We start from the raw sequence: 25,796 nt of genomic DNA, 5'->3' as shown, positions 1-25,796 counted from the left end.
TTATAATATGCATTTGAAACTGATTTTGTCATTCAAAGATAAAGTTATTTGGAGCATCCAAAAGGTTTTGCTACATCCATGGTAGTTAATTAAGTCTGAAACAAAAAATGGCAACATTAAGAAGAAAAAAAAATATATAGCTAACATGCTTTAGAGGAAAAGAGTGAATTGCCTATAATTTTACTGGTTTGATTAAGGAGTTGGAGATTTTTGAGTAGATATTTAACCAAAAAATTATACTAACTAAAAAAACGCAACATTATTTTAAAATTTCTAATAAGAATTTATTTTGTCAATTCAACAACACACGTATGCTTATTTTCTTTGTCAAATTTCACCAAAGAATAAAAGTGAAGGAATTTGAAGTAGTTGAGGTTGAATAAAAAAATATAGCATGAAAGAGAATAACATCTAATAACTTAATTTTAAGATAATAAAAAATAAACAATTGACAACCGAAAACTAACAAAATAAATTATCATAATGTTGGGATTTCCAAGTGATTTTTTACTGGGTTGGATGATCGTATTAGGTCAATAGCAACCATACAAATGAGACTGACACCACAACTTCACATGAAACCTTATGACATTAGGTATTTTGGTCATCTTACTTATATGTTGCTGAAAATCTACTCTTCCATCCAATGTATAACGTTAACTCACATTTGACACATTAACATATCCTAATCAATTGTGCATTTATCTACGTCCATAATTATGTTACGTAGTCAAACAAGGTCAAAATTAGACACAACATGTTCAAACAAGTTGAATGATGGTGATTTCATGAAGGAAGGTTTATATTCCTTTCATCTACTAGAATAGAGAAAGGAAACTAGAAAGAAAAATAAAACAAATATCAAGAGAAAAAAAATAACATGAGAGAAAAATTAAGGTGAAAAATATGTACTGTGTGTTTTATCCGTGAGAGTACATAAAATAGATTGAATTATCGGTAATTATGTGGTTTTGTTGAAGGAGTTGAAAATTTTTGGGTAATTATTACCAAAAATTAGACTTAATTAAAAAAACGTTGTGTCATTTTAAAATTTCTAATAAATATGTATTTTGTAAACTCATCATAACACATGTGCATTTTCCATTGTCACACCCCATCATAGACCATATGTGAAGGAGTTTGAAAAAATAGAGGTTGAATAGAAGAATAGAATGAAAGCGATTGACATCCACAAATGAAGTTTTACCCAAAAAAACGGTTACTTAAGTAAATGTTTCCTATAAATATAAAGATTTTTTTTTAGTTTCTTGAAAAAAAATTGCATTATTTTAATCGTTGTAACATTTTTATTTGGCATTTTTAGGGACCAAAAACACAGACTGAAAATTTTACAGGGACTAAGAATGCTGATAAAAAAACTTGACAAAGACTAAATCTGCTGACGATTTTTTTTACAATAACAAAAAAGTGCGATTTATTTTTGCATGGACTTAAAATGAAATTCTGAATATTTATAGGGACCATTTACTTAATTAACTCTAAAAAAGAATAACAAATGAAATCAAAACACCAATAAATTAGTTCGTCATAATGTTGGGACTACGGAGGAAACCTACATTGAGTCGGAACATCATATTATGGTAAGAGCAATGACACAAGTGAGATTGACACCACATCTTCATCTGAAATGTCTAATAAGCATGTATTTTGCCAACTTAGCATAACACATCTACATTTTTCCATTTTCAGATCACACCGAAGACCAAAAGTGAAGTAATTTAAAATAATAAAGGTTGACTAAAAAAATTGCGTCCAACCAAATGACATTCAAAAACTAAAATTTTAACATGATAAAAAATTAAACAAATGACATCTAAAACTAACAAAACAGTTCATCGTAATGTTGTGACTTCCAGGGGGAGCCTAAACTGAGGTGGATAATCACATTTGGGTAAAAGCACCCATAAAAGTGAAACTAACACCACATCCTCATCCAAAATTTTAAGGCATTAATTATTTGTGTCATCCCACTTATATTTTTTTTGACCACCTACTCTTGCATCCAATATGAAACTTTAACTCACATACGACAAATTAACTTCTCTCTCCTAAATGTGAGACTTTCTACATTTGTAATCTGGTGACATAACCAAATAAAGTAATATTGAGACACAACATGGTAGAAAAGGTTGGTTGATGGGGGTTTCAAGAAGAGATGGTTATATTCATTTATTTCATGAGTATAGAGAAAATGAATGAGAAAAAGAAATAAATAAAAAAGGAATTTTAACATGAGGGAAATGATAAGGAAAAAAATTGAGTGTGTGCTTTTACCATGAGAGTATATGGAATAATGTGAGTTGCTGGTAATTTTGCGGGATTGTTGAAGAATTAGGAGTTTTGGAGTAATTATTTTACGACAAATTAGACTCAATTAAAGAATCGCAACATCAATTTAATTTTTTTAATAAGTAATGTTTTGTCAACTCAGTGGAACACATGCATTTTTCCATTGTTAGATTCTACAAAAGACCAAAAGTGAAGGAATTTGAAATAAGGGAGGTTGAATAAAAAAAATAGCATGGAAGTGAATGTTCCATAATGTTCAGAGTTCAGTAACAAAAAAAAAGGTCCAGAGTTCTGATGGTGACTACAATGAGTTGGATCATCACATTAGGTTAAGGTTGACCATACAATTGACAGCACACCATCATCCAAAATCGTAGTGTATGAGGTATATCGAGCATCTCACTTATATGTTTCTTAACATTTACTTTTGCATCTAATGTGGGACTTTAAGTCAAAATGGACACATTAACATATCTTCCTTAAGTGTAAGACTCTTTGTGTTTGTGATATGGTGACATATTAAAGTAAGATCACACGTAGGCACAATATTGTAGAAAAGGTGGGTTGATCATGGTTTCATGGATGAAGATTTATTATGTTCCCATGTTTCATTAAGTGAGAGAAAGAAAAGTAGCTTTTTTTTTTGAACATGAGACAAATGATACGAGAAAAAAGTAGCGTGTTTTGTCCATGGTAATATTAGAAATAGAGCTAATGGTAATTTTTTGGGTTATTTGAAGGAGTTAGAGAATTTATGAGTAATTATTTCATCAAAATTATAGTCAATAAAAAAAATGTTCACATTAATTTAAAATATCTAATAAACATGTACTACAACTAAACATAACACATATGTATTTTTCATTGTCAGATCGCGCTAAAAACCAGAGTGAAAGTACTTGAAATGTAGAGGTTGGATAAAAAAAATTGCATGAAAGGGAACAACATCCAAAAACTTATATTTAATATAAAAATTAATCAATTAAAAACTAAAAAAAGTTCATTATAATGTTCAAAGTTCTGAGGGAGCCTATAATGGGTTTGAGCATCATATTTGACTACGAAAAAAATCCTACAAGTTAGATTGACACCATATCTTTACCTTAAAAGCTTAAGACATTAGATGTATTAGTCTTCCCACTTATATGTTGTTCAATATATACTATTTCATTCAATATATAATTTTTACTCACACATGGTACATTAACATCTCTTCCTTAAATGTAAGACTCTCTGTATATCTGATCTGGTGTGATAGTCAAATGAGGTCGGAGGCACAGCATGGTAAAAATGTGGGTTGGTGGCGGTTACATATATGAATGTTTTTGTTTGTTTTTTTCATGAGAAGATATAAAGTAAATTAGAAAAAGAAATAATATGAAAAAGGAATTTGACCACGAGAGAAAAGATAAGTGAAAAAACTAAGGAGTGCGTGTTTTATCTGTGATGGTATAGAAAATAGAGTGAGTTGCATGTAATTAAATAGATTTGTAAAAGGTGTTAGAGATTACTGAGTAATTATGTTACCAAAGTATTAGTCTCATTAAAAAACATCAATTTAAAATGTCTAATAAACATGTATTTTGTAAACTCAGCATAACACATCTATATTTTTCCATTGTCATATCCCACCAAAAACCTAAAGTGAAGGAATTAGAAATAACAGAGGTTGAATAAAAAAACTGGCATGAAAGTGAATGACGAACTAAAATTCAAACCAAAAGAATTCAATGACACTCAGAAACTAACAAAATAAATCATCATAATATTAGGACTTATGCGGCAGTCTACGATTGATTGTATCATCACATTGGGCTAAGACTAACTACACAACTGAAATTGACATCACATCTTCTCCTGAAGTCTTAAAACATTAGATATATGGGTTACCTCACTTATATGTTTCTTAACATAAACTATTTCATACAAAGTGAAATTTTTACTAACACTTGACACAATATTTGTGTTCCACCACCAAGAACTTCTCCCCCGCAATGTTAAACATAAATAACATACCATCGTTGGACTTTCTGGAGGAGCCAGCACCGGTCGATCGACACATTTGAGATGGAACAACCACATAAGTGAGAATGATACTGCATCTTCATCCAAAAATTTCATGGTTAAGTATTAGTTTTTTTTCCTCTTATTAGTTAATAAACTTCCGTTGTTTTATTCCATGTTTGAATTTAACTGACACTAGATACATCATGATATTGTCACCCGCAACTATGACGAAATTCTAGCCCGTGCTTGGCACGGGTGTCCATACTAGTTCAAAGATAAAGTTATTTGCAGCATCCAAAAGGTTTTGCTGCATTCATGGTAGTTAATTAAGTCTGAAACAAAAAATGGCAACATTAAGAAGAAAAAAAAAAATATAGCTAACATGCTTTAGAGGAAAAGAATTAAAAAGACAATTTTAAAATTAAAAAGTCATGTTTTCATAAATAAATGTGTTGATTCCATTTTATTTTTAATTATAATATGCATTTGAAACTGATTTTGTCATTCAAAGATAAAGTTATTTGGAGCATCCAAAAGGTTTTGCTACATCCATGGTAGTTAATTAAGTCTGAAACAAAAATTGGCAACATTAAGAAGAAAAAAAAGTATTTTTTGTTCATAAATAAATGTGTTGATTCCATTTTATTTTTAATTATAATATGCATTTGAAACTGATTTTGTCATTCAAAGATAAAGTTATTTGCAGCATCCAAAAGGTTTTGCTGCATTCATGGTAGTTAATTAAGTCTGAAACAAAAAATGGCAACATTAAGAAGAAAAAAAAATATATAGCTAACATGCTTTAGAGGAAAAGAATTAAAAAGACAATTTTAAAATTAAAAAGTCATGTTTTCATAAATAAATGTGTTGATTCCATTTTATTTTTAATTATAATATGCATTTGAAACTGATTTTGTCATTCAAAGATAAAGTTATTTGGAGCATCCAAAAGGTTTTGCTACATCCATGGTAGTTAATTAAGTCTGAAACAAAAAATGGCAACATTAAGAAGAAAAAAAAATATATAGCTAACATGCTTTAGAGGAAAAGAATTAAAAAGACAATTTTAAAATTAAAAAGTCATGTTTGATTAAAAAAAAATTTGTGGCTGCTGGGATTCGAGCCCAGGTCTCCACGGCCACAACGTGGAATTCTTACCACTAAACTACAGCCACATTTTGTTACAATGCTTAATAAGTTATAATTCTTAATATGTTTTTCGAACAAACAGTTTCATATTTTTAGGTAATAATTATAATTATAATAATAATACCAAAAAAATGTGTAAGTTAATTTTATAAAACTCAATTAAATAAAAATATTATAAAACTCGAGTAATATATTCGTGCACACGACGTAGAGAGAAGACATGTAGATGCCGTAGTAAGAAGAGTAGATTAGGATAATCAAGTCAAAAGAAGTGGAGGAAGACATAATAAAACTAAAAGAGAAACTATTAGAAAAAATTTAGAGGCTAATGAGCTGGATCCAAATATGATTTATGATAGAACACTATGACGTAATTTGATCTATGTAGTCGACCTCAGTTAGTGGGTTAAAGCTTGTTTGTTTGCTTGTAATATATTCATGCACTAAATTTATCCGCGTATTTTTAAAATAACTAATTGTATTAATCAAAATATGGGAGCACATTAAGGGCCACTATGGCTGAAATACAACGAGGAGTCTTTTCAATCCATACTAAATCAGTTATTATGAAATAACAAACTTTGCTAAATAATGAGCCGGTTGTTTCTCACTTTCCAGACTTCATAACAAATATAACAAGAATGGGTTGGGGCACTTCTGTTCCATCCCCTCATGCATAATCATTTGTTCCTGCCAATCCTTTTTTTTTTCAATAATTCATTTCGAACCGGAAGACGACTATGGGGGTTACACCACAACAGATGCACATGTTTTAGAATAGTTTTTATCTTTCAAAGTTTTTACCAGACATTACTCGCTTGCGGGATGACAGATTGGTTGGAGTTTAAATCTGCATTTCTACTCTTTAAAAACCTATATGTCGACTTTGCCGTGAAAATTTCATTTTTGTTCGCTCTCCAAATAAAATTATCTTGCTTCCCATTAAATGATAGGGAAATTTGGAAGACTTGTTGCACTTCGAATGGAAGAAAAATATCATTGATCATCTGTACATTCCACTCCCCCATGATCACTTTTAATTAAGTCTATCACTAAATTAACATTGCAATCTCTAGGCTTCAGTGACCATATCTTGCGACTTTATTGAAGGCAACCAATTATCCTCCTATATTCGAATATTCCTCCCACCATCCATTTTCTAGTAAACTGCATGATCAACAATCTTCGTTCTTGCCTAAAAGATGTAGCGCCAAGTATAGCTCAGATTATATCATAGAGTTTCCTGAAGAAAGTTCCTCTTAAGAAAGTATTTCCCTTTCAGACAAAGAGAAAGGAGACTCTCTTCCTCCTGTAGAATACGTCATCCAAACTAGTGAAAGTAAGCAATGCTTGGTATTCTTCCTTTATATAATTCATATCATGTTTAGTTCATAATAGGTCTAATGTAGATTATGTTATGAACATAACATGCTGTGTTTACACCTTCTGCCCAAAAGTACTTAGCAATCTTAGTTTCATGGATCGTGGTCCTAGCCATTTCTTGTAAAGATTTATTCTTTCTTTCTACAACCTCATTTTGTTGTTGAGTTATAGGATAAGAGAATTCATGGATAATTCCATGTTTTTCACAAAAGTTTTCAAATGGCTCAATTTCAAATTCTCCTCCATGATCACTTTTAACTTTCAAAATTTCAATTCCTTTTCATTTTGTACTTGAGCGCAGAAGATACTAAACACATCAAATGTTTCATCTTTAGTTCTAAGAAATTTAACCCAAGTCCATCTACTATAATCATCAACTATGACTAATCCATATTTCTTTTCACTAATTGATGCAGTACCTACTGGTCCAAATCAATGAATGTTCAACATTTATAAGGGTCTAGAGGTAGAGACAATGTTCTTTGTTTTTAAAGAGGCTTTAACAATGTTCCCTTTCTGGCATGCTTCACAGAGAGCATCTGAGTGATAATTTAACTCTGGTAGTCCCTTGACAAGTTTTAACTTGCCAAGCTTATAGATTAATCTCTAGTTAGCATGTCCTAAACATGTTTTCCAAAGCCATTTTTCATAATTCACTGATAGAAGACAAACTACCTTATGACCAGTTAATTTAGAGAAATTTATTTTGTAAGCATTGTTTTTCCTCTTACCTATGCACATTATGGATTTGTCAGAGTCATTGACATGTGTTCTTATCAAACACCACTTCATAATCACTATCACAAAATTGACCGATGTTTAGTAGATTATGCTTAAGTCCATCAATAAATCAAACATTATTGATTGAGATAGAAGAATTACCAATAGCTCCCGTACCAATAATCTTACCTTTCTTATTTCCTGAAAATCCCGTAGTTCCTCCCTCCTTCAGTGTTAGGGTTTGGAACATATGCTTTTCTATTGTCATGTATCGTGAGCAACCATTGTCCAGGTATGATGACTGAAGCTTTGATTCTCCCATATAGCATATCTAAAACTTAAAAACTTCACACTTAGGTACCCATATTTTCATGGGTCCTTTGGGGTTAGTTTTGAAGGAAGTTTCCTTCTTCAGAGCCTTAGGCTTCAGGCTATGTGGCTTAGAATCATTCAAGACTTTTGATTAAAAGGTTTTTGGTCTTGAATTCTTCTTAGCTTTAGGTTTCGAACTCTTTAGAACCTTAGACTCTTCAATCTTTGGTTTTGATTTAATCGAAACTCTAAATTCTGAGTTTCCAGATCTTAACTTGTTTAGAACCTTAGCTTTTCCAGCTTCTGGAACAAAGTAGGAATACATACCCTTATGTATACACTTAGAACAAGGAGTTTTCTTTGATTTCTTTCGATCTGCATCCTCTTAAGAGGTGCTTCCTCTGAGAAATCAATCCCTTTTCCATTGTTTCTAATTCCCCCATAAATTATTGAGGCTAATTTGCTCCTATCAATGATAAACTCCTCATGAGGATTATCATATTGTTCAGAGGTCTATCAGCTTTCTTCTCAGTATATGAAAGCCAACCTTTCTCCAAAATTTCATTTCTCATTAAGAGATATTTATTTTGAATACTTAGTTTCTTAAACTCTTCTATCACCAAATCATATTGGATTTTTAAAACTTTTAGGAATTTTGATTTTCTGATACAACACTTTGCAAGTTATTTGATAGCATTGACCAACTCTTCACGAGTTAGTTCAGAAAATACCTCATCATCATCATCAGAATCTGCTTCGGGTTCTGCATCAGAAGTTGTTGTAGTCATCAGATCCTGATTAGCTTCATCATCATGCTTTTCGGATTCTGAATCCTCATCCCATGTTTCCTTGAGACTTTTCTTGAGCTTGCTCTTGAAACTTTCTTTCTTTGACTTGTCCTTCTGTAACTCTAGATAGTCAGCTATGAAGTGATCATGTTTCTTGTCATTAAAGCATCTATTTCGATAATCTTTCTTGTTCTTGTAGCCTGATCCTCTTGATCCACTGCTTCTACCTGGAAACATCATCTTCTTGGCCAGGTACTGAAATCTTTTGGTCATATATGCCATCTCTTCAACATCTGAATCACCATCAAATTCCTCATCAAGAGTCTCTTCTTATGATTCAACAGCTTGAAGAGCTTTATCAGATTTTCCCATAGATTTCAGAGGAATATATTTGGAATTCTTAGTAGGTTCATCTCCAATAAGCTCAATTTCATGACTTTAGAGATAACTTATCAGATTATCCAGGCTTAGGTTGTTCAAATCTTTTGCTTCCTAAATGGATGTAAACTTTAGTCTAAACCTGGTAGGAAGACTTCTAATAATTTTCTTGACATGCTCATGAACAATATATCTTTTATCCAGAACCTGAAGGCCGGATATAAGAGTTTGAAACCTTGAATACATGATTTCAATATCTTCATCCCCCTTCATTCTAAAAAGCTCATGTTGATGCACCGGTTAGTTATCCATAGCTTCCTTTACATGTTGGTTTCCTTTATAGGTAGAACGCATTGACTTAAATATGGTTTTAGCAGTGGATTTATCAACAATACTGGTATATTCTGAATGAGACAAAACTTTCGCAAGAATAAGCCGTACTCTATGTTGCTTCATGTAGATTTTTTTTTTAGCCTTAGTCAGACTTTTTCTATCCACCACCATTCCTTCTGAATCAACTAGAAATTGTGGCATCTCCATTGAAGGATGGATGTCTTACATAATAATTCTTCTTCTCAATGGTAGAAGTACTGTTGTTGTAATCATACGACACATCAGTACCACTAGGACCACCACGACAAAAAATGACACTAGGCTTTTGTTCAGAAGTAGACATGGTTTTTCTCTTAGGATCTTTTATGTGACACATTTAAGTGGCTGAGCACAAATTGTGCACTCATACCAACTGAATGTGAGAAAAACACAAGAAGGACGGTTGAATTGTGTTGGTTTTTTCAAACTTTTTCTAAGTGTTAACTGGTCAGAGAGAGAGAGAGAGAGAGAGAGAGAGATAGAGAGAGAGAGAGAGAGAGAGAGAGAGAGAGAGAGAGAGAGAGAGAGAGAGCAATTATACTGGTTCCTCATACAAAGCAGGAGTAGTCCATTCCCTTGCACTTCTAAGGGATGTTTATGTTTACCATTTTGCTTCTTTGCGTTGTGTTGCTAGTTTTCATTCTCGTTCTTATTCTTAGAATTTTTTTCTTGCTCCGATTGAATACTCATTGTATTATCTGTACTATTTTGGTTTTAGTATCTAATGTATTTTTTCCATTAAAAAAAATACACAAGGGATGTAAATTGGTAGATGCAGTGGACGAGTTAAAAAATAGAGCGATAAGATCAAAAGTTTTATCCCCGCCCTCAATATGAAAACCAGGTGTATTGCTAACATTTTTTGTTAAAAAGCAATGAAAGTATCTTAAAATGTACCGTTTTTTAATCTTATAAAAAAAAAGATCAATAACGTTTTTCACTTCACTTTTATGACTAGATCTTTTTCTTAAAAACTACTTTTTTTGACACGTCAAATAACCTTCCAACATCTTAATACCCCTACTTAAATCACAAGCTTGTGTTACCAAGCTTGACTCTTAAAATCTACTTGTAAATATAACTAAATAATGAACAAATAATTGAGAACAGTTTTATTATTAGAACAAGATGCTTTACTTTGAGCCACGAAATAATGTAGCTAACCTATACCTGATGCTGGTGCTGGCCATTACGTGCCCTGCCAACCTCTCCATTCCATCCATATATGAGAAAATCCTTACGCTAAGTATCTCTCTTACCCTCTTATATCCTCACATACTCTATACCTTACACCACGAAATCCCTTACGTCATATTCACCGTCCATGCATATATACTTCACCATACTACTCCACTTCCCTTTTCATAAGTTTTCTTCATTGATGCATATTGGTTCCTTTCTTAAGAAAACAAATCTTCTCGAATGTTATAGGACAGTTAGGCCTTATATTATTTTGAAGCATAAAACAAGATAATAATCATACTTAAATGGGAGTACTATACAAGAAGGTACTCCAACGTATATACTTATAGACATGACTCATAAAGGATATGGAGAAAAAAAAATGACAATACAACATTTGTCTTGACATATAAGCTCATTTAAACAATTCACACAAATATAAAAGTTAGGTAATATATAAATTTTCCTTCAAAAAAAAAAGCAATATATAAATTTATAATTAGTTATATTAAATTTTGTCAATATAATGATTTTCTAAAATTAATTTTAATTATTGACACTCATATTTGATCACTTAATTGATGATTATTTCAATTTTTAAATTATTCGATGTCACATTTGTAAAAATATATTTAATAACTAAAATATTTAATAAACGAGACAAATATTATTTTTTTAAAAAAAATAGGCTTCTTTTAGGTGTTAGTTCTATAGTAAAAATTTTACCTTATAATTTCAAGGGACCGAGTTCAAATCTTTTTCAGAAGGATAAAATGGTTATTATTGTCACTTTAATTAATAATAACTCTATGGTTCTCCGATTTTTTTTTCTTATAAAAAGATAGTGGAGATTATAATATATACTATAATTTTTGGTAGAGTAAATTAACACAACTTAAAGTCATGTAATACTATACGCTTAACTTTATATACTTCTTAAATAAATTTCATCTCACTCCAAGGCATCATTGAGATGAAAAACTTTTTCCGACTTACAAATAAAGTTGTTAGAGAGTGTTGAAAAATGAGTGTTGCTAGCATCACTCATATAGCAAATTACTATCATCAATATAAAGTACTCCCTCCGTCTCATATTATAAGCAAAAACAAAAAAATCACATTTATTAAGAAAACTAAAACATATGCAGGTAGTTTGTAACATAGTTTTTTGTGTTATCTTTGAAATAAGTTTTATAGAAAAATGTAAAATAATTTTCATTGGTAGTTGATTATAGAGAAAATGAAAAAGAGAGCAAATTGAATGCACTTTGCATTTAATTTTTCTTTGGAAAAGATAATTTTTTGAAAAAACATAATTAAATATGATAAAAAAGGGGGTGTATATTAGTTAATTGAAGTAATTGGGACTCAAGGTAGAGAGTCATCTTGTATAATATAGTGACTGCTTTACACCGACGCCAAATGATTGGGAGAGAGTATGAAAGTATGAATTTAAAAAAGGGTCATGCATATATGAGGCGTGATTGTTGGATTATTAGCCAATAAGGTAGTGACTAATTTGCTAAACAAGTGGTTAAGGTCAACTGCACATGAATTCCCCTTCTTAGCAAGTGTGTACAGTATAGCTACTACTAATCATCAAGTCATGCCTATTATATAAATAGAAAAATGATTAATAATACAAGATAATCTGGCATGATCACACGTCATTAATTAAGTAAGGATCTGTCTAAGCCATAACTAATTTGCTAGTGTAGTTTGTTAAACATATTATCAATTTTGGTCAAAAAAGAAAACAGAATATCAGTTAAATTGGGTGCTTGAAAATTAGTTAAATGTTATGTTCTAGAAACAAATTAAGCAAGACAAAAAAGAACCAACAGCAACACAAGGAAGAAAAGAAACTAAAAAGGAGCTATATAAATATAGAGTGGAGAATCAACTTACACCATAAATAAATCTTGACATATATAGTTACTCTGCCTAATATATACATTGTAAGGTTCTTCAAAAACAAATTATACAATGTAGGGCATTACAGTTTATTATTTCAATCCTCAAATTAAAAGTTTATATCACTTTAAAATTATTTGAATGGACTGACTCTACATGTTTATAACACTTTAAAATTATTTATTATATTTCAACATATGATACCAATTGAACTTTTTTTCTCTTTAAAAAAAATCAACTGAACTTTTTTATGATAAAAAATACTAGAAAGTATCGACCAATTAATAAAAAAAATCGACAAATTATTAAATTACATAGCTAGAAATGTTCAATTTGTCTGCAATTTTGTGTGCATTATCGTTGGTAAATATGGTGATATTCATGAATGGCTGATCATTGACAAAATTTAATGTCATTATTAAGTTATAATTAAACAAAAAAACGGTATAATTCTTTAATCGCAAAAATTAGTAAAGGATTTAATTAGAGTGAGATTTCACGTTTTTCACCTCTAAATTTTTCTAACTAAATTAACTTTTATAGTTGTATCAAAAAGAGTTACTCCTAAAATAAGTTTGTATATTGTAAAACAAAAAAAAAAAGTAAGTTGGTCTATACTCATCATAAAATACAAATAAAAAATATAGAGGAAGAGGTGAAAGTGTCAAATTGTGTGTGGTTCCAGGCTTGCAAACCAATCCTCCTCCAAAAAGGAATCGTTGAGAAAAAGTAATGGGTTTGCTTCAAAGCCAACCGAATCTCACTCGTTTCCTCCATTACCTCCTCACATATACTTCACAATACATCATTCTCTCTCTCTTGCCTACACTACACACCTGTATAATATACTAACATTATCCTTATATATAACTTCCAAGGTTGGAAAAGAAACCCTGGCAAAACCAAAATTAAAACTATTTAGGTTATATTTATATACTCTTCATCACGGGTTATACATGCACCTTTAAACCTTTGTCTCACACCACTAATATATTAACATCACCCTCTTATTTCATTCCTTCATTCATCTCTTACCTTACACCCTCTTCTCTTTATTCTCTCTCAAATTACATTAATTTAGTACTAAAAAAAAATGCAAGTCTTGGAAGATCAAGTCATGATGATTTCCAAGGAACATACACAACAAATTATTAAAGGAAAACGAACAAAGCGTCAAAGGCTACCATCTCCACTTAGGTTAACTATGCCGGTTTCGAATTCTTGTAATGAAGGCACAAGTTATCATAATAATAATAACAACAATTCAGGAGGAATTGAGTTTGTTAAAATTGATTTGCGTGACCGATCAGAAGAAGAAAAAGAAGAAGAAGATTTGGCGAATTGTCTCATTCTATTAGCTCAAGGTCATAATCATCGTCATGATCATCAAAATACACATGTATCAAATCATCGCGATCACAATAACAACAAATCTTCAAATTTTTATCTTTACGAATGCAAGACTTGCAATCGTTGCTTCCCTTCATTCCAAGCACTTGGTGGACATAGAGCAAGTCATACCAAACCTAACAAGGCAAATTGTAATGTTACACAACAAAAGCAAGCAGTTACAACATCTTCTTTTGTTGATGATCATTATGATCCAACCATGAATACCATACTCTCTTTGCAAGCCTTCGCGGCAACCCCTATTACTACTATTACTACTACAAAAAAATCAAAAGTTCATGAGTGTTCGATATGTGGTGCCGAATTTTCATCGGGGCAAGCGTTAGGGGGACATATGCGGAGACATAGGAATCTTGTGAACACATCTACAACGACAACGACAACAACAACTTCTATGAGTTTGAGTATTGGTAGTCCTAAATCTCATGAAGCTAAGAAACCTAGGAATGGTTTTAAGTTGGATTTGAATCTTCCAGCTCCAGAAGTTGATCAAAAAGATCAATCCAAGTTTTCGTTTCAGCCTAGAGAAAATGTTATTGCTTTCTCTAATTCTTCTTTGGTGGATTGCCATTACTAAAGTTCCTCAAGTTTGTGTAATCAGCATTAGTTGATTGACCTTATTTTTATTTTTATTTTTACTTGTTCAGTTAAACTTGTATATGTTGATAATTCTTTCCATTCATTCATTCTACATTGAAATTGAAATTTGAATTTATTCATTTAGTGTCTTATAATTATTTAATTTACATGTACTAAATTCATAGTTTTATGAATTTTTTATAGACAAATGTTAATATATTAGTTGTTATGTTCATATTTTCTTAATTATATATTTCCTTTAAATATTGGCTCAAAGTCATTGATCAACAATCCCCCATTTTGTGATTTAGTCAAATTTAATTATTGCAGTTTGTTATTAATTATATATTTTTAAAAACTCCTTAGCCCATTTTTATGAAATATATAATCGTGATGCATGTGATTTGAAATTGAAAGAGAGTGAACAGAAGAAGAAAGGAACTTGCCAACCATAAAACTACAAACTGAAAGTTAGTTAGTTCCTTTGGGCCAGATTTCTGAGCTAGAAAGATAAGTTTCATCAAATTGTGTCATGTGGACGAAAAAGTAAAATTTGCCATGATTTTTTTTACGATAATTTCACGTTTTCCTTCTTTAAATTTATATCTAATTTATGAATACCGCTATATATAATGAGCTGATTCAGTCACAAGTCAAAACATGCTTCACCCTTTCTGCCTTATTTGCTCCTGTCACTATAGTTTTCAATCTGCTCTAGATACATATTCACGGCATGTTAAATGAGTATTCTTTTATTCATATTCACTTTGCGTAGAAAAATGTTTCTTTTAGGTGCAATTCCTATCTTTATTCCTTTTTTGAATAAAAAGATAATTAAGAATGTAAGTGAAAAGTAGACTTACGTGAAAAAACTAAAAAAGAAGCGAAAAATATGTGCTGCTTTGCGTGCACTGAGTACAATCTTCTTTACAATTTTTGGTATTTCGATTATTTTTATTGCCATTACATTACATACTATTAACTTGGTTTGTTCGCAGATTCACCATTTATGTTTTTAGCAATATTGATCATGTTATTGTACATGTTCTTTTTTTTTTTTTGTTATTGTACATGTTGTATTCTATCAATTTGAATGAATGAATATTATTTTGCTTTTGTAAAAAAAAATAACATTCTTTTATACGCAAATTTATTCAAGGCTCGACCACTTTTATTGCGCTAATGTTTGAAAATTATGAACAGTGTTTTTTTAAGAAATTTTGATTTAGATTAAAAATAAAAATATAGATGTTTGTTGTCTTCAAATTATAACAAACCAAACTAACCATAATTTATCTATTTCAATGACACCAACAATATAACAAAAATATAATCTAAATTTTAATTTTTTTTAATGACACCAACAACAATCATTATTTTTTTTTTTTGTGATTTTTTTCGAGAGAGCTCTCGCTTTTTCAATCATCTCTTTCAAACACAAAACCCTAGCAGCCACCCACTACTTTCCCTGTCGTGTCCTCTCCTTCAAGGTCATCATGTAGCCGTTGTGTGAGTGGTGTGGTCGCTTCACCGTTTGCACCAGTACTTCAACACTTCGCAGGTGAGGATAAAGTCAATTCGGTGTCCACTTTGCTGCTGGTGGATTTGAGCTCGTTCATAATCACCGGTGCTGCACCCCATGACTCGTTTCAAAACACTTTCTCGTAGTTCTCACTTGGTGGTTCGAGGTCTCAGTGCGGATCTTTTGACAAAAAGAAGGCATTTTGGGTCAAGATTGCTTTGGTGGTCTTGAGTTACATATCTGGCCTAGATGGTTTAAAACCCGGTGTTGCTAGATCTGCAACATCTGGGTTGGTTCCTTCGGTTGCTGTTTAAAGCCGCCGATATCTGCCTTAGAAGTGGCGGCGGTTCTGTGTTTCACTTGCACGATGGTTGCATTTCATTTTTGGTTTTATTTTCCCGATTCCATTCCAAATTTGTTGAGATCTACAGGGTTTCAAACTTTCAGGATTGCGTCAGTCATACAAGAGAAGACGCAAAGGTTTGGTTTCGATATGTCGTTTTCGACAGAAGTTTGAAATGGAATGGTGTGGACTCGAAAGAGTCGTTAATGCTTGTTGTCGTGCATGGAGTTGATGGATCTTGAATTGTTTCTGTGTTGGCAGATGATTCATACGCCAACTTAAGATTCGTCATTCACTTTGTTTTATTTGGTTTGTGAGGCTCAAAATGGTCGTTTAGCTTACCGCCATTGTTGCAGGGAGTTGAAGGTACATGAACTGCCTCCGTGTTGACAAAAGGTTCAATCACCGCATCGAAGACCTTTAATTAGTTTTAGGATTAATTAGAGGTTGATACATTTGTGTGTTGTTTTAATTTCTATCATCCGTTTGGGGTCGACCTATACTCTTATGTGGTTTTACTAGGTTATGTTTATGTCCCCCCTAGTTTTTTGTATTTTCCCCTTTTTTTAATAATATTTATGAGCATCTGGCAAAAGATTAAAGTAGGGTACCAACTTAATTAAGAGCCTTGCTTTTTGCTGTCATTTTGCTCTTGTCCTATAAAAAAAACAACAATTGTTATTATAGAAAAAGTTGTTTAAGGGTATAATTGGGATAATGAAAAAGTAAGTATAAATATACTCATCTAGTTTTTTACACTTTTTAAAGTATAAAGGAAAAAAGTTGGACATATATATACTCATATCGTGATTTTTACACTTTTATTTTGATATTTGAATTTACTCTTATCTATTTGTTATATGTGTTATTTATATTAAAAGTTAAGAGTAATTTTAGAAAGAGAAAAAGTCAGCTCAAAAGAGCCAAAATATACTATTTTCTTTATATACAGTATAGATTATTGAAGATTATTTTGTTTAAACTAATAAGTTATTGGGCTTATGTTATTGAACTTTTATATTTTTAGGTTAGTAGGGTTCATTAGGTCACATTATATTATCTTGTAACCCTTATTTTCATATGTTACGGTTTTGTAATTCTAACAAAACCCTTAGCTACCTTTGTTAGCCTTATTTATTATTATATCTAATTCTCTATATTGTTAACATGACCTCAAAAACATAGTTCAGTAAGAACATAGTTTGATCCTCCTTGAACTACTTCTCCCTTCCGTTGTTGAGTTCTCAAAAGTTTGGGAATGTTGTGTGATCGGTTTGGTTTAACTTCTAGTGCTGATAGTTGATGACGGAGCATCATGTGATATTTTATGCTACGATTTTAGTTATTTTCTTTATATTTGAAGACAAATAAGAGGTTATTTAGAGGAGTTGTCCATTGTTTGAGGAACATTTTGTATTGTTTTTATTCGAGTCGTTGTAATTCACTTTTATCCTAAATCATGCAACTTTATTGGAGTTTTGAGTCTTTTTAGTTAGAAATCATGTAAATCGACAAAGAAAGACATCTCGTGAAGGATCAAGTGATATGAAAATTGAAGATCAATGGTTCTTAGATGGTTTTTGAAGACAATATAAATCGCGAAAAAATAATCCCAAGTTCCAAGGTATTTCAAGACGAAAGAACGATCGAAATAGGACGGAAGATTGCAAAATTCGCCCCCGAGAGGTTGTCCAAAGTGCCCAGGTGCATGAAAGCCCTCTAGCTAATGCCTCACACGTAGAAGCACATATATGCGGGTAAAATGCTCATTTTACTTGTTTTTCAAGCTAGATTAAAGGAAAAAGCCCAATTATTATCTCTTAACCTCTAAGCGATGATGCACTATAAATAAAGACTCTTGCATACACTTTTATTCATTTAGAAAGTTGGCAGTACAAGACAATGTTCAGGCAATCAGAGCTTCAAGGCAGGGTTTCTTCCTTCTCTTATTCTCTAAAGTATGTTTTTCTTTTCTTTTGTTATGAAATCGGTTAACATGAGTAATTAAACCTCTAAGCTTAGGGTTTTAAAACCTCTATTTATATGTTGGGTGAAGTTAATTAATTTATTCATTATGATTTGAGTTATATTTGTTTTTTCATATGCTTCGCATTTTAAATCTTTTATAAGCTAGGTTAAGGTTCATAGCCTGAATCTTGCGCTTCAATCAAATCGTTACATATGACTTGCTCAAAAGTCATTAGTTTATTAGGGACCCTTAGGGTATAAGGGTTAGACAACATCGTGGAGTGTAAATGCTTTAGATGACAATTCAGGATGTACAAGAGGTGTTGAAGTCAAAGGACACATCCATGGCTTTCACATATTAGTTATGGAGGTCATAGAGCAATCCAACATTTGTAGGGATAAAAATATTCTTCATACGAATGAACCATTGTTTATATAATCCTTAGGTTTTATTTAATTGGAACTATGAATTAATCCAACAAGAACAGTAGAGGGGATTCGAAGAATCCTAATCACCGTTAAACATCTAAATAGAAAAACATAATCTCGAATTGTGCAAGACAGTTATATTATATTTTGTATTTTGAATAAGCCAACCTAATAGACCTAAAAAGTTTTTTGAATGGTTTGTGGCCTAACCTTTTAAGCTAAATAAGCTTCTAAGAAAACCTAGGTCTTCTTTATTTAATGAAAAAGTCTGATCTAACCAAACCTGTGGTAGGGTAGGCCGTAGACCCACGTAGGCCAGTCTAGCCTATTATGCCCCCACCGCCCCAACAATACACATGATTAAACAAACTTGATGCAAATTACATTAACACATAACAAACAACAACACATATGATTAAACGAACTTAATACAAATTACAACAATCCACACGAAACAATACATAAAAGTAAACCAATCAAGAAATTGAGTTCAAGTGGTAAATGAGTTTCACCAAAGACGAATCGTTTGAAAGAGCCCGAATTCGATTCATGGGCGAAACAATTTTTGACTAGACTATCCCTACCAGCCAAATTCTGGATTACTAAGACTCCTTTCTTCTAAGAACCGGAAGGATAACGCAAACAAATAAATAATACATAAGATTAAACCAATTTAATGCAAAAATACAATTAAACTTTAACTTTTTTATTTGAAGAAATTAAACTTTAATTAAAAGTTATTTTTTTGTCAAAAGAAAAAAAATTAAAAGTTTTTTTAAGGGTTTAATTACACCGAGTTCGTTTGATGGTTTATTTTCTTAAACATACATAGTTGAAAAAAACGGGTGACTGTAAACCGTAAAGCCAATTTGAGAACAGTGGCAGAGTAGTTTAAAGTTGAAGCGGCGGCAGAGATAGTAGAATATCACATCAATGGCGGTTCCAGGAAGACGCAATGGTTTGAATGAAGAAGACGATGAAGAATCGAATGGTCTCTTCGGAGAAGAAGGTCTTGTTGCTGAAGAATCTGATACTCCTCCTCATCTTCGTGACCTCTCCCATGCCGCCACACACGGTGACCTCAACGCCCTCCGCCTCGCTCTCGGTACCCCCCCCCCCCCCCCCCTCTCTCTCTCTCTCTCTCTCTCTCTCTCTCTCTCTCTCTATCTCTCTAACACATAATTTTTCTGTCTGTTAATTCAATATTTACCTCTTTTTGTTAAACCCTATAGCTAACTTCAAAATATATCAATCTAAAACCTTAATTATTATTTTTAATGTTTTAGATAAATTGTTTTATTTTTATGTGATTTGATTCTGGTTCGAGTTCGATGTTTCTGTGCAGTGATTATATTTTTGATTTGATGTGGATTGGGATGATTTGCAGAGAAAACTTTATAATTATATGATATTTTAAAAAATTGAAGTGCAATCATTTTGGTTATTTTGAGGTTTGATAGCTGTTTCGTTCAATGTTGTTTAGGCGCTATAGCGTACTGGAATTTTGAACAAATCAGTTGTTCCCCGATGCGGTATGCTATTTAGTACAAAATGTTGTCAAATACTATCAGCTATATGTTGCGTAGCGGAATTTGAACATCCGGTTTCGTCTCAGTTCAATCAGTTTAAAACAGTTGAACCATGGCCAAAAGATCTCGTTGATTTGATATCCGATTTGAGTTTTAAACATTGAATTTTTTACAATAGTTCTGGATTGTTTGATATGTGAACTAAAAGACATCCTAACTAGCATACTGGGAAGTTATTGGTATCCTTTCTTAGTTCTTATGATGCTTACCCTGTGTTGCATAATTGCAGATAACTTGACTGGTAGTATTGATGAACCGGTGGAGGATGGGGATACTGCTCTTCATTTGACCTGTTTATATGGTCATTTCGAATGCGCTCAGGTTTGATATCATTGCTCATTCATGCTTTTTTATGCTTTTAATCTGAAACATGTCGTGGATTATTGATCTTGATCAATGAATTGCAGCTGCTACTAGAAAGAGGAGCCAACTTGGAGGCTACAGATGAAGATGGGGCAATTCCTTTACACGATGCTTGTGCAGGAGGTAGTTTAAATTATCATATTTTAATTGTTGAACTTTTTAAATTTATCTGTTAAGATTTGTGATGTTACTTTTCTTTGAATGGCCATATCAGGATTTATAAATATAGTCCAACTTCTACTTAACAGAGCTAACAATGCTGAGCATATAAGAAGGATGCTTGAATCAGTTGATTCTGAGGGTGATACTGTGAGTATTTATTTATCCTTCTAAAAGTGTGAGTTCCTATTCAATAAGCCAAAGTCAATCCAACGACCTTCTGGTGTGTGGTTGGTTCTATGATATTGAAAATTGATTTTGATTGAATTGACTTGTAAAATTTATTTTAGAAAATAATTTATGTCTGAATGAGTTGTAAAAATGAGTTGAACAATAAATTTGAGTGTAAAAATAATGTTTGGAGGGAAAAGCTGAAAATCTTAGCTTTAATTAGAATAAACCCTAGAGGCAAACAGAATTCTCTTTGAGTACCCCTAAATGTATCAAAATCAACTTTAAATCTTCATAAATCATAATCACTTTTGACTCTCCCCAAACTGAATCCCAACATCCACTAATTATAACAATGTAGGGTACTTAATATTAAACTTATTTGTGCGTTTTTTTTTTTTTTTTGGGAAGGGGATCAAATGAGTAGATACCGGCTAAATCCTAATCCCTAATCCTGTTCCAACTTTATGTACATGATTTCTCCTTATTTGTTCTCCATATCTTGTGACTATTTTCGCAGCCTCTTCATCATGCTGCAAGAGGGGAGCATGCTGATGTAATTAGATTGTTGCTGTCTAATGGTGCATCATCCACAAAGCAAAACTTATATGGAAAGGTATAGCTTTTAAACGAATTTAAAAATATCAGTTTCTAGTCCTCAACATTTGCTAACATAATTTTTGGCAGACCCCTGCAGAGTTACCTGAACCTGGCACAGATGCAAGGAGGCTGTTTGATGCTGCTGCTACTGCCATGGAAATCTAATATAGCATTAGCATGGTGGTTAGTAGAAATATTGATTTCCATTTTGATAGACCAATCTGTATCACTGTATATTCATTTCTCCTAGTTTAGAATCGAGGAGGTGATTTTATGAATTATAACTTTGGAATTAAAAATGAGGATGCAGGGGTCAGGTTAGGACGACTTGGTTTGTTTTTATTTGTTTGGTCATTTGAAACATTGGAATTACTCTATAGCAGGATACTTACTAGTTTCACATTTAAACTTACAGATTTACCCAAATTTAGTCCAGTTGTTGGCTCCTTGATGAAAATTTGATGGTTGTACTTCAATTCTCTCCCTTTAATCGTCACAGGTTCATCAACGTTGATAGTATTCATGCATAATTTGCTAAGGCTGATTTTTAAATCAACAAATTGCTGGGCCCAAAAAGTTTTGCTTGGTTTGATTTGATAAACAATAATAAAAATATTGATTACAACTTAGTATTGTAACGTGTTGTAGTTACACACCTCTCAAAACCTGAAGTCTGAAATTCCGATTTTCCTTCAAACTGCACTTTGATTTTGAAAAAGTTAGCAGAGAATTGTCCTTAAAATTTTGTCGAAATTGTGCTCATCTTTTACAAATTAGAAGTTTAGTCTTTGAAATTGTAACAAGTCAAACAGTTTCTGTTGTAAGTTTAGTTGTTAGATAACATGACATCATGTGGAATTCACATCACACCAATGTCTCCAGGGATGAAATTGTCTGTTAGTAGCAGCTACTTTGATTTTAATTAAAAGTTGGGATTGTAAAATCAGCTAAAGAGTCGTTCAATTACCATATCCAAACACACTATTGCAGTATAAAAAGAAGATGGTCATCTAATTTAGAAAATTACTAAGCAAAAGTAGTACGCAGAAATTTCTGCTTTAGAACCAACCCAGAACTTCGTCTCATTAGAACCAAAATGCATACCGTAGCCAAATGATCACCAGCAACCAACAAATAAACCCAATTCATCATAACTACTCACATCGGTGAAGGAAATCTTGAGGTTGTGGTTCAAAAAAAGCAATTTATTATATATTTTTATAAAATAGTTTATTTATACCTATAGAAAATATAGCTATAAAGAAATACAGAAAAAAAAAATCTTTTGGCTATGGTATCTTTGCCTCTTTTAGTATTACATGTTACACTTGTTTAATCATGTGAAGAGAGGGATACACTCATACAATTTTGATCCAGTGCACCAGATTTTTCATATATAGGCTAAAAATAATAACACAGTAATGAAATTTATACAAGCAAATTGGCATTTATGTCACCAATTCCCCATTGTTATGGTACAATTAATTGAGAATCCAAACGACAGTTGCGCCAATAAGAAACTATGGAAGAATAATACATAAGAGGACCGGTTCGAGATGTGTTAGTTTACGACTCACTGTCCACATTGCAGCATTTTACAAGCAACAACCACCATCTTGGGATGCTTGTGGTTCATGTTTTTGCTTTAAAATATTCCTTTTCACTGATGTTGTTCCTTCTTCCAAAAGACTAGGAACTTCCATTATCTAAGACATGGTAACATATTTTTAATTACACATCGACATTGGTAACAAATTGAGAAAATAAAAGTGATTGAATATAATCAGATGTCTCATTGCCGTGTCGATGTCAGACATCAACATGTGTCGGATGTTGAATATGTCTTCAATCTAAAGAGTCAATACTATTTTCATATTATCTTTCTTTCATCATATGAATATGATTCCATAAACCATACCTTTAGTGCAAGTTCCTCAAAACACTTGTCTACATTTTCTCGAGTTTTGGCACTGCATTCAAAAAACAAACAGCCAAACTCTTTTGCAAGTGCTAGACCCTCTTCTGTGCTCACAGTCCTTTCGGATTCCTACAATAAGATAAATAAACCAGTAATGAAATTATTGAACAGAAGACACCAAGATGTGAACTGGAAATTATGAGAAGACTATGTTTACTAAAATTATTTTGCTAACATGTTTCATTGAGGAAATATTTCACAGTAGTTAATGATTCATTTCCTTGCTTCATACATCCATGCACAAGACAAAACACAAACTTACTCTATCAACTTTATTTCCAACTAGCATCTTCATGCAATCCTGATTAGTTGAATAGAGTTCCACTTCTTTGGACCACACCTCTGATAAGTTTGTAAAGGTATCTCTTCTTGTTACATCATAAACTAAAGGAAAATTAAATTAATCTTGTATCAGTGTAAGTTACATCTAATAATTCATTGTATTCACTATGCACGATATTTAACTCAGAATTTAAAGCAGAACCTGAAACTGCCTTAACACTTAGGGATTATGAAACCAGAGTTAGCATTAAAACAAAAGTTCAAAGTTAGTTGCAACCTGCAACCACCCAAAAAAATAAAATGACAAATCATTTTAGCATACCGAGAATGATTCCTTGCGCGCCTCTATAGTAAGAACTTGTTAGCGTTCTGAACCTTTCCTGCCCAGCTGCAATAGAAGTAATGTTACGACAAATGATTCAACAAAAATAGGCTCTAAGGATAATTTCATCATATTTGTTTGCATCCAATTCACATAATGACTGGAACTTCGAAAAAGGTCTATTTTTCTGAAGCATGTCTAGTGCAAATGATTTATGCGCAACGTGTGTGAGTGTTGTAAACTTCAGGATACCGAATTTGATTCCTACTTATAAATCAAAAATCAAATAGTAGTTAAAAAAAGTTACCGGTATCCCAAATAGTTAGTTTCAATCTCTTGCCACCTACTGTGAGAAGCTTGATCTTAAAATCAACACCTACATAACATTGGACAACAGGATCAGATCAAATCAGAACTCAAATATGATAAAAGAAACATGACTGAGAGAACCTAAACATCTATTCATAATTTCATCAATTCTATGTCAATTCCAATGGCATAAATAGGGAAAAGAACAATAGAACAGTTATACAGAAATATCTAAAGAATTAAACAAATACTTAAATATATTTCTTCCCATATAATTATCTCAAATAAAAGAGAAACAATGAAATACCAATTGTGGGGGCAGGATCTTCAACAGAGCCAGAGATGAAGCTAACAAGTAAGCTACTTTTTCCCACAGCTGAATCACCAATCAACAAGATCTTGAAAGAGACATCATAGCTACTATTTTGACCAGAAGAAGAACTCATTTTCCCTGTACTCTCTGAAAGATATATTGAAGACAATGAAATGCTTCACTGAATAATGTTTCTATGTATATATATCTAAGTATGTATGTATATATGCAGAAAGAAAGAGAGAGAAAGAGAACAAAAGGGGTAGAGAGAGATAGAGAAAGAAAGGAGAAAAGGTAGAACTTGTATGATGAAGAAATCTTTGATTTTAGTAGTGTTTTGTGTGAGAAAGTGAGTGAGTGATATAGAAGCTAAAGAAAATGGCCACCTTTGTCTGATGAGTGCACAAACACAACATAACAACGTATATATTCTTTTCTTTCCTTTTTCATATAATTATTCTGTTTCAGGTTTTATTCTTGTATGCTTTTTTATTAGGGAGCTTCTAGGGTGCAGTCATTTTTAAAAAGTTAATTTTGGACTTAAAGTTAATTTTGATCTTAATGTTTGATTCATTTTTAAATTCATTTTTAAAATTGTTGATTACTAATTAATGATCAAAAGTAATTCATCTAGTAATGCTTGCAACATTTTGGACTTACAGGTACTATTTTATCGTTGGAATCTTTAACATGCAAACAAAGTTGATGATATTATGTGATAGTCTTAAGTGTTACACCTTGTGGGGTGTTACGCTTAAAACAAGGTAGGATAAAATTAGATTAAGTGTAGTCTTGTTAATCTGATGAATTGATGATACTATGAGGACTGAACTTTTGATGTCATTATACAAACAGTGGAGTGTTAGTCACTATATTTTTGATGTTATAGTGTTAACTTCATCAGAAAAGTCATTCTCATAAGTTCACCATAGAATTTTCCGTTT

At 31.9% G+C, this 25,796-nt stretch overlaps 3 protein-coding genes and 1 non-coding gene across 5 annotated transcripts; 2 read left to right on the top strand and 2 right to left on the bottom strand.

The window, feature by feature from the left end:
- Positions 1-5,420: 5,420 nt before the first annotated feature.
- TRNAH-GUG (transfer RNA histidin (anticodon GUG)) lies at positions 5,421-5,492 on the bottom strand. Its single transcript has one exon. It is a non-coding gene; the product is annotated as a tRNA-His (tRNA).
- Positions 5,493-13,327: 7,835 nt separating this feature from the next.
- LOC146955919 (zinc finger protein ZAT5-like) lies at positions 13,328-14,644 on the top strand. The gene has a single exon (XM_085724806.1). The coding sequence runs from the start codon at positions 13,609-13,611 to the stop codon at positions 14,500-14,502; it is 894 nt and encodes a 297-aa protein (XP_085580932.1). The 5' UTR covers positions 13,328-13,608; the 3' UTR covers positions 14,503-14,644.
- Positions 14,645-19,560: 4,916 nt separating this feature from the next.
- Positions 19,561-22,074, top strand: LOC146955918 (Ankyrin repeat family protein). Its single transcript, XM_085724798.1, has 6 exons — positions 19,561-19,871; positions 20,585-20,676; positions 20,763-20,841; positions 20,933-21,027; positions 21,569-21,664; positions 21,736-22,074. Exons 1-6 carry the CDS (start codon positions 19,700-19,702, stop codon positions 21,811-21,813), a joined length of 612 nt encoding a protein of 203 aa, XP_085580924.1. The 5' UTR covers positions 19,561-19,699; the 3' UTR covers positions 21,814-22,074.
- Positions 22,075-22,955: 881 nt separating this feature from the next.
- Positions 22,956-25,214, bottom strand: LOC146955917 (ras-related protein RABC2a-like). 2 transcript variants are annotated; one of them, XM_085724785.1, is made up of 6 exons: positions 24,847-25,214; positions 24,538-24,606; positions 24,231-24,296; positions 23,889-24,010; positions 23,567-23,695; positions 22,956-23,354 (listed from the first exon to the last, which is right to left on the bottom strand). In XM_085724785.1, the coding sequence occupies exons 1-6, from the start codon at positions 24,983-24,985 to the stop codon at positions 23,244-23,246; spliced, it is 636 nt and encodes a 211-aa protein (XP_085580911.1). In that variant the 5' UTR covers positions 24,986-25,214; the 3' UTR covers positions 22,956-23,243. The 2 variants fall into 2 exon arrangements, with proteins under 2 accessions (XP_085580911.1, XP_085580918.1); XM_085724792.1 differs by lacking the exon at positions 24,231-24,296 and having other exon boundaries at positions 24,847-25,181.
- Positions 25,215-25,796: the final 582 nt, after the last annotated feature.

The sequence above is a fragment of the Medicago sativa genome, chromosome 1, assembly GCF_051527215.1.
Source record: "Medicago sativa cultivar Bolivia chromosome 1, Bolivia_mono, whole genome shotgun sequence".
NCBI classification, from domain to species: Eukaryota; Viridiplantae; Streptophyta; class Magnoliopsida; order Fabales; family Fabaceae; genus Medicago; species Medicago sativa.
The sequence above is the reverse complement of the archived record's forward strand: the minus strand, read 5'-3'. Positions and strand labels throughout refer to the sequence as shown.

Coding starts and splice junctions, on each gene's coding strand:
- LOC146955919 (XM_085724806.1), top strand. CDS start 13,609: ATGCAAGTCTTGGAAGATCAAGTCATGATGATTTCCAAGGAACATACA.
- LOC146955918 (XM_085724798.1), top strand. CDS start 19,700: ATGGCGGTTCCAGGAAGACGCAATGGTTTGAATGAAGAAGACGATGAA. Junction 20,677..20,762: donor GTCATTTCGAATGCGCTCAG/GTTTGATATCAT, acceptor AATGAATTGCAG/CTGCTACTAGAAAGAGGAGC. Junction 21,665..21,735: donor AGCAAAACTTATATGGAAAG/GTATAGCTTTTA, acceptor AATTTTTGGCAG/ACCCCTGCAGAGTTACCTGA.
- LOC146955917 (XM_085724785.1), bottom strand. CDS start 24,985: ATGAGTTCTTCTTCTGGTCAAAATAGTAGCTATGATGTCTCTTTCAAG. Junction 24,297..24,537: donor ACTAACTATTTGGGATACCG/GTAACTTTTTTT, acceptor CTTCTATTGCAG/CTGGGCAGGAAAGGTTCAGA. Junction 23,696..23,888: donor TTGGAAATAAAGTTGATAGA/GTAAGTTTGTGT, acceptor ATCTTATTGTAG/GAATCCGAAAGGACTGTGAG.